This window comes from Micropterus dolomieu, linkage group LG09 (assembly GCF_021292245.1).
Source record: "Micropterus dolomieu isolate WLL.071019.BEF.003 ecotype Adirondacks linkage group LG09, ASM2129224v1, whole genome shotgun sequence".
NCBI classification, from domain to species: Eukaryota; Metazoa; Chordata; class Actinopteri; order Centrarchiformes; family Centrarchidae; genus Micropterus; species Micropterus dolomieu.
Genome location: NC_060158.1, coordinates 11,933,040 through 11,942,245, shown reverse-complemented (window position 1 = coordinate 11,942,245; position 9,206 = coordinate 11,933,040). Strand labels below are relative to the sequence as shown.

General features: G+C 41.8%; 1 protein-coding gene across 2 annotated transcripts in view; it reads left to right on the top strand.

Moving 5' to 3' along the window:
* efna1a (ephrin-A1a) overlaps window positions 1–4,804 on the top strand; it is a 15,457-nt gene extending 10,653 nt beyond the window's left edge. The window contains exons 2-5 of one of the 2 annotated variants that reach the window (XM_046059030.1): window positions 1,377–1,672; window positions 2,665–2,730; window positions 2,848–2,943; window positions 3,067–4,804. In XM_046059030.1, coding sequence (XP_045914986.1) covers window positions 1,377–1,672; window positions 2,665–2,730; window positions 2,848–2,943; window positions 3,067–3,188 — 580 coding nt within the window. In that variant the 3' untranslated portion in view covers window positions 3,189–4,804. Of the gene's footprint in view, window positions 1–1,376; window positions 1,673–2,664; window positions 2,731–2,847; window positions 2,944–3,063 lie in introns of both variants that reach the window. The other variant, XM_046059029.1, reaches the window with a different exon arrangement.
* The last annotated feature ends 4,402 nt before the right edge of the window (window positions 4,805–9,206 follow it).

The following is a 9,206-nucleotide window of genomic DNA, read 5'->3' as shown; positions in this document are numbered from 1 at the left end:
AGGAGATGGTAAACTGATAGGGATCGCTTGGAAGCTCAGTACCGGGGGAGGAGGGGTGTGTGTGTGTGTGTGTGTGTCTGTGTGTGTGTTGGGGGGGGTTACAAACAGTAGGTAGCTGCTGCTTTTAGGTTGTTGATAGATGGGAATTACTGGGAAGTGTGTGTGTGAGTTTGTATGAGTTTGTTGCTAGCGGACGACTACCGCTGCAAGCTGGTGATAGATGGCTTTGGCTGAGAAGAGAGCATTAGCTGTGAGCCGCCCCTGGAGCAGTCACTCAGTCAGGGGGAAGGGGGAACAAAGCTGAAATACCTTTTAGAGACAATTCCCTGGAGATAAACTCAATATCTCTGAAAGAAAAGCCATGAGGGGAAAAAATCATGGACAGTTGAGATAAGGCCAATTTAAACTGCCTCATAGTATGCTAAACTGTTATTAAACTAGTCTAAACTTTCTGTTATAATTGAATTAGCAGGCTAAGATGCTAAAATGTTTTCTGCAGGTGCTCTTTGACCCAGGTCCAAGAGAAGTGGGAAGAAGTTTAGTTTACTTAAAGACCATCATAGAGAGGGTGGAGGAGTGAGGGGAGGGACGGCGGAGAGGCAGACAGTGAGTTGTCTCTTCAATTCAAATTAGCTTTATTGGCATGAATGTGTAACAACAATATTCATTGTCTCTCTGCATTTGTAATGAGAGGGCAGTGTTGTGGGAGACCGTTATAGAACGTCATCAGACTCGTATGTGTCTGCCTGTCTCTGTGACTAATGAATGGGTTGAAACATTAGACCTTTTATTCTCTATATTGAGTAAACTCAGGTGTGTTTCTGCTTCTATAGCGGAAAATTTGTGTGTGTGTGTGTGTGTGTGTGTATGTGTGTGAGGCCCCGCAGATGTCAATACTCATCTCCTGTCTTGACGGGCTAACTGACTGCTAATGTTTCTCTGTAAACATCATTCAGCTCCTGGGGGACATGGGATCAATGTGCACTCAGTGCTAACTTGCAACACAGCAACACTCTCCTCACGTTCATCCATATTTATGCACATGTTCTCTGCAGATCACTCTCTCCCTTATTGCATTTTCCCTCTTCATTCCACTCCAACACACACACACACACACACACACACACACACACACACACACACACACACACACACATCCATACTCACAAATACACTCTTTCTTTTGTTGTCTATCTCACATTCCCAGGCCCCTCAGTCTTTCCTCTGATTTCCCTGTTGTACATTGCCGTGTAGCCGATCAATATATAATCACAGGTTTTGAGGTTTATATTTATTACCGCTCTGATGCTGTCACCACAGTTATTAGTCTCCTGCCACTTGCATAACCATCATCCTCTGCCTCTTCCACCTCGCAGGTTTAAATGGAACGACTACACCGTGGAGGTAAAGCTCAATGACTACCTGGACATCGTCTGCCCCCATTACCCTCAGGGAGAGGTGCCATTGGTGGATGCCGAGCGATACGTCCTCTACATGGTGGAGCACGAGGACTATGAATCCTGCAAGCCCCAATCGTACGACCAGATGCGCTGGGAGTGTGGCCATCCGTTTGCTCCCCACGCCCCTGAGAAGTTCTCTGAAAAGTTCCAGCGTTTTACACCGTTTACTCTGGGAAAGGAGTTCCGCCAAGGAGAAAGCTACTATTATATCTGTAAGTGTTATTATAGCTTTCTCTCAGATTTCTAACTGTGTTTGCCAGTTAGTCTTATTTTCCAATATTCTCACCAAGAGTCTACAGCCATGCGAGTATCTCTGTGAGGCAGAACTTAGGCACAGCAGTGCTTTGAGCTTATTGAGCTTATATAACTTAGAAAATAAAATGACAATTTTTACATGCTAACGTTTTCCATGTTCAACATCTTAGTTTAGCATGCTAACATCTGCTAATTAACGCTAAACACAAAGTAGAGCTGAGGTTGATGGGAATGTACTGTAAAAGTGTTGCATGCATTCAGATTTTTACTTAATGTTGACTAGATAGCAATTCATCCAATAGCTGTCGAGAAATTTCATACAAAACCAGAGGTCAACCTGATGGTTGTGCTAGATGAAAAGTCAGGTCATCACCAAAGTCATTAGGATTCATCATGTGGGAACCATGAATGTGTATTTAGAGTTAGAGTTGCAATCCAACTTAGAGTTGTTGAGATATTTCAGTCTGGTGTTAGACAGACCGACCATTCATCATTACTAATCCTAGAGCTCACCGCTTGCATGGCTAAAAATCTCAACCTTCAGAAGGAAGAGAGGCAAGGTGGCTAAAGTTTTGCTATGTTTTTCTACTAACCGTGATATGCTGGAGCTTGGTGGCCAGCTCTATGAAGCTTAACATGGGCATTAACTAGGGTGTCGGCTCAGTTTGCCAAGTTTATGCAATACTTACCCTGCTAGAATGTAACCGCAAAGAGCAAGCAGTATTGTCACCCTGACCATGGCTGTAATTAGATAAACTGCAGGACAAGACACACTTCGCCTCGTCACAGATGGTGTCCTAAAGCTCTTTCCTTTGCCAAGTGTGTGTGTGTGTGTGTTTGTGTGTGTGCGCACACGCATGCATGCATAAAGGTGAATTAAGGGGCCATTGAAGGATCAGTGCATTAGTTAGTGTTAACGTCTGTGTTGTTTCTTCCCTCTTCCCGGCAGCCAAACCTTTGCACCACCATGGACCGGAGTGCCTCAGGCTCAGGGTGGATGTCATAGCTGCTGATGGTGAGTTTAACTGCCCTCCTGGTTGTAAGAAGAGCAGCACAATCACCTCTGATTGTCATGTTAGGCTATTGCAAGACCCAAGCAGATTAATTGATGGCATTTGTCCTTTTCTTTCAGGCTCTCAAGAGGCCAGAGTTGCTAAAGGAGGCACAGGTGGGGCTGCAGTTGGAGCTGGGGGTGGTGTTCACAACCCATCCAGCAGACCGCCTGCAGGTATGTTGATCAACCCTGTGTCCTTTCTAATTATCCCTGACCATAAAACAATCCAGGTACATTCAGCTGGGGTGTAAATATGCGGTACTCAATGTGTCTTCTTTATCTCCCATCTTCAAGCAGATGACCCAGGTGTACTGCCAGATGTCCAGAAGAGCGTACGGATAAACTCTGCAGTAGCAGCTACATCCCTCTCAATCCTCTCATTGCTAGTCCCATTTTTATTATTGCTATTGTTGCACTGAGAGTACATGAAAGGACTGCTGTTGGCAGACGTTGTTTTTCAGGGACTACAATGAAGACAGTCCGTGGGGTTGAAACCACTGACTCAAAAAGACAGTTTTCCATGCCCAGTGCTGGCCACAGGGAGAGACTTTTGAAGCTTGTAAAGTACAGATTGACTCACTTGCATTACGTGTGCTGAGTAATTCTGAGGATTTGAGACAAGGTATGTGTGCTTTGTCTAATTTTTCAAAAAGACAGGATGTTGTCTTGGAAAGAACAAGCTCTCAAGCTTGATTTGAATTTTTTAGGGCTCTCTCAAAAAAGTTAATCTCTTTGGATGATAACCCTATAAGAAAATATGAAGAAGTTGAAGAGGAACCTGAAGTGGACGAAGAACAATCAAGAGCAAAGACACCAACTCCGTCTGAATTATATTGAAATACACTTAATTTGAATAAATCCATATTCAGTGGAAACGAAATCGCTTACCTTTTGAGCCAAAGATCCGTCATCTCTCCAACATGTACACTATGCCACCCTTGAGTATTGTGTACTGTTTGTTGTATTGTTATTGTAATGGTATTGAGTGGCATTGATGTCCCAAGTGATTACTTTTGTCTAAATGTAGCATTGACTGGGGCTGTTCTCATGACTACCATTCCTTTGCAAACTCGACCATGTGCTTATATACTGTAGCACTAATACTGCACAGTACACACACACACACACACACACACACACACACACACACACACACACACACACACACACACACACAGACATCGGATGACATGAAATACAACATGAAAACCCACTACATTGAGTTATGTTATGTGTACATTCTGTGAAGATAATTTATAACATTTTCAGCTGAGAGGTTTTACTGTATATACCATTTGCTCACAAAAACAAATGTTTACTGTTTGCAATGCGGAGAGCTTTTTCTCTCTCCCCTGGTAGTGTTAGTACTTGTGTGAAAGGGAAAATGTGTGAGTTGAAGTGAGAGTAAGAAAATGTGCGCAAGCAAGGGAGCGATTTATTTGAAAGAGAGCGATAAGACAAAACGTTTTTCTGCCAAAAGCAAACACTGAGATGTTGCGTGTACCACAGAGAGGCTGGACTTCTCTGTTTGCTGGATCTTGCCCCTGTATTGGTAAAACTGTCTAACATGAGTTGATATCAAATCTTTATTACTACAGGACCCAACCCTGTGTATCATGGTGCTTTACTTCATGTTTTTAAGCTCATTTGGGAAAACAAGCATTTATTTCTAAACACAAAGTGAAGTAATCAGCTATTTAGACTTTCTGAATAATTATCCCAGTTTTGGATGATTTCAAAAATGTTATAGTCACCAGTTCACTACAGACTAGACACGGCATCAAACAGAGTTGCCAAGCACATCTTCACCTGACAGGCTGGCTTGATCAACAAAGCACAACAGTGTATGACCATTCAAGTCAGTCTTTTTTTATCTGGATTCTTGTTACCTAATTTTGTACATGTGTAAGTAAGAGAAGTGTATAATATGTGTGTGTGTATATATATACATAGAAGATTATATAAAAGACCTGTTTGATAAATATGCTAAATGTGAAAATTTCATGTGAAATAAAAAGATATTTTTGGAAAACCAGAACCGCTTTGTTGTGATTATTTTTAGTAATGCTGGCATGGTATGGCTTGCATGGCTCTAGGGGTGGCAATGTTCGTCTGTTACACTGGTTGGTTGGTGAGTCCACCACTTTGGTCCAGACAGAATATCTCACCAACTATTGAATGGACTGGCACAGAATTATTAAGAACATTCATGGTTACCAGAGGATTAATCCAAATGACTTTAGTGATCATCTGACATTTTCTACTAGCGCCACCATGTGGTTTTGAGTGAAATGTGTCTGTGAGTGAACTTTATTTTTATCTCCTGTGGTTCATGTTTGGAGTGGGTTGGCATAGTAGCCTTATATCCCCCCCCAATTGCCATTACATTTGTTACACGCATTGTCCCACTCAAGAAAAATTATAATCACTGTGTCATCCCTTAACTTGTTTACTTGTCCAAAATGTGCGAAATCCTTTGGCTTATGACAAAAAATGTGAAAAACTAATGATAATACAATCAACCCCAGTACTTTGTGTTAAGTACTAAATAGCAAATGTTAGCATGCTAACATGCTAAACTAAGATGTGGAACATGGTAAACATTATATCTAAACATCAATATGTTAACATTGCAATTCTGAGTATGTTTCTGTGCTAGCTTTAGCATTTATAGCTCACCCCAACACTGTGCGAAAGTGCAACCTCACACAGCTGCTAGCGTGGCTGTTCTCTTAGTCTTGTTTACACATGACTTTAAGTAAAGGTTCAATTATCTACCCCAAGAAAGAACCAACACAGCGTCATCCTAAATGAAACATCACATTTTCCCTAGGAACTAAGCTTTCAGGAAACCCATCCCTTTTTCTCCTTTTGATTACACCGGCGAGATCTTCACAGAAGGAGCCAATAACACAGATAATGACTCACACACACTAATGTGACAGGAATTGAATAGAATCAAGGCCATGGTGGCCAGAGACGAGACAAAGCTACAATAGAGAGATAATGGAAAAAGCAGGAGAGGGCTGTGTTTATTGTTACCATTAGGGTTGCCTTTTGAAGACTAAATACACAGGTGCAATCCCTCTGCTACCTTTATCTCAACCTTCTGGCAAGCCTCCACCCTAAGCTATAATACCCCTCCCAACATACACACACACACACACACACACACACACACACCTCCTCTTTTCTCCAACCATGATTCTTTGCTCATCTGCAAGTTGCATGACAAGCCATTGTTCTCATCTCTCCTTCTCTTGTCTCTCCCTTCCCAGGGGAGCTTTACAGCCGTGACAGTAAAAACAGCTGTAGCACCAAAAACTGGTGCCACTGCCTCAATGTTTTCAAAGCGATGGCCCGTAAATTACGGTTGGTGGAAAGGCCCCTTAACCGCCCGACCCCTAAAAGAGGCTCCACTGAGCAGTAGCTTGTTGAAACAAGACAATTGTTTTTATTTACTCACTTGTTCAGCGTACCAGCTTGAGTAATTGTCAAAAGCAAGTGTGAAACCTTTAGCGCTGTAGTAAATGTTAAGGGCAGTCAGGAGACAACCAGAACAAACATCCTGAGGGCAATGTTTTACAGGCCTAACAGAAGAAACATGGTATGGTACAGTGTATATTAAACCCAGATCCAGTTTGTGCCTCTTATGTTTTACCATAACATGGAAGTCACAGAGCTAAGCATCCACTTTGATATATAAAATATAAAACAATACAATGTAACATCAGTATAGACATAAAAATCTGACGGGTGAAAAAAACATCGTGCAGCACATTGAAGAGCCTTTAAGGATTCTGGAAATTCTTTCAGAACAGCGTTAAATGTTGTTAAATGAACCTCCAGGTTTCCTAGCCATGCATGTATGTGTACACATACCTGGCAATAAAGCTGATTCTGATTCTGATGGCAGCAAGTATGCCAATGTCTGTCTGTTGGTAGGTCCGTCTTTGGTCTAGATGGACATCATATTTTTTGTCTAGCACCACCAGCAGGTCAAAATGTTCACTTATCTTGTGATCTATATCTCAACTGCTTCTGGATTTATTGACACCAGATTTTGTTCAGCCGTTCTAGGTTCCCAGAGGATGAATCATAGTGACTTTGGTGATCCCCTGTCTTGTTCTCTAGCGCCACCATGAGGTTGACATTTGCGGATTTGAGAGAAATTTCTCAACAACAGTTGGTTGTATTGCAATGAAAGTTGGAATCCCTCAGAAGGAATTATAAAAACTATAGTGATCCCATGACATTTCGAGAGCTGACACAGTGTGTGACACTAAAAACCAGGAGGCTGTGAGGCACAGCAAGAAAAATCAACAATTCAGAGTAGGTTGTTGGCATGGCCAGCTGGTCTATCTCTGCATATCCGGACTCAGTCAGGCCTCACTATCAGCAGGACACTTGACGACCAGTCCCTGTCTGCCTGCTAGCGTATGTTACTACTCAGAAGAGCCAGGAGTGTCTATCTTACAGGGCCTCAGGGAGGTTACCTAACATTATTGTATCTATTTGAAGCATTTATAAGCTTCCATGCTGCCCTAGAATGAGAATCCGGTGTCCTGTAAATATCAAAGCAGCTGTTTATGAGCAGCGACAGAACAATATGCTGACCCATGAGTGACTTTTTACATTATTTTTAATGCAGTGATGACGCACTGCATGTTCGGATTAAATGTCATTTTAATAGGAGCTTGTTTAGAAGCTTCTGCTTTAGTGCCTGTAAAAGCTTGAGATGACAGCAGGGCCAGATGGGGCTGATGGGAAGGAAACACCTTGGTTGGACAGAATAAGTTGGAGCCTCTGGACCAATCAGTGCACACTTTGGTCCCCTGCCATCGCCAGCGGTCGGGGTGTGGTCTCCTCTTCCCGAAAAGTCCTGTCACACACTCTTGGCTGTCGCCACTGCCAGGGTCATCTGTCTTGTTCCAGCTCATGCTTTGGTTTCCTGTCCGTATCACTTAGTCACTTTCCTTTTTTCATTCATTTTCACTTCCACACTTTATTTGTTCTGCCCCTTTGATTCATTCACTATCTTTGTATCTATCTCCTGTTTTTATGCATCCTCATGTCAGTCTCTCATCCTGTCATTAATGTTTTTCACCCTTTTCTGTATCAAATCTCCATCGCTTTCAGCTCTGGGCCTCGATTACCAGCTCCATCTCTCTTTCTGTCCATCTCTAGATGGTTTTGAGGTTTTGCTGTGAAATGTGTGGGTGGGGAAAAAAAAGTATTTTCTGTGCAGAAAAATGATAACCTATCATTTTTCAGTTTGGTTCTCAGCCTGTCGAGATGGATTTGCTCCCAGCAGTGTCACAGAGTGTCTCTAGAAATGTTTTTTTTATAGTGTTTCGACGTCTCAGTGGGGGCCATTCTGCTGGCACAACCCTGTGACCTGCCCCTTTCACTGTTTCTATCCCACTTAAGTTTTTCTCCTGTTTTTCAGCTCCTCTCCCAATTTATCTGATGCCTCTCACCTTGCCACTTTGGAACAAAAGATGAAGTAGAACATTCTGTGCAAGCTTGTCATTTTCCTCAGCCTCCCTGACTGTCAAAATTGACCCCTGTTGAAGATAGACAGAGCAATTATTAGCTTGTAAGTGGCTCTCATCCCAAAACCAAGAAAAAAAAAAACAATACATGCGCAAAAACCAAAGCAAAAGGATTTTGAAGTTACCACTAAGATGTGTTATAACATTTTACTTACCGTGACTGAATAAATAATTTAGATCATTCGTAACAAACGTCGTATCTTCAATTTGAAAAACAAATGGATCTCAGCTTTGGTTTTGTATTATTTCAGTTCTGTATAATTTTTTACCTGCTGCAGTGAAGTATATAATGAGTGAAGGACTGTGTGAATGTTTAAGTCCCACAGTTATTTACAAAAGCTCCTTGTCAAGAAAAAACACATGAACAAATAAAATATTTGCTAAGGATGAGTTCAGACTAACAGGCAGAGATATAGAATTACTACGCAATCATTATTATGGGATTTACGCAGTGCTTCAAGTTACTGTACTCTTTCAGGCGCATCCTGTCTTGCGAATACTGCCTCTCACTTACCTTACAGCAGCAGTGGTGATGGTGGTCATCTCTCATTTTCTGCAAATGAAATGCATCCAAATTTATGAAAACAAAATAAAGCTTGAGGTTGTTTGTGATTGGACAGTTCTTCATACATCTGTCTGTATATCAGATTGCCCTTACTTACACTTGCTATCATGTAAATGCTAAGGGTTATGTCTGCGTCTCAAATAAGGGATTAAAAGGAAAGGCACAAAAATGCCTGCACTGTATATGGCCTGTGAAATGTTGGGCCTAATCTGATTTATACTATTTTTTTCTGACAGCCTGCAGAAAACGACTGAACAGATGGATGTCTTCAAAGTTAGATTTGGGGAGAATGATGACAAAGAAAAGTGATTAACTAG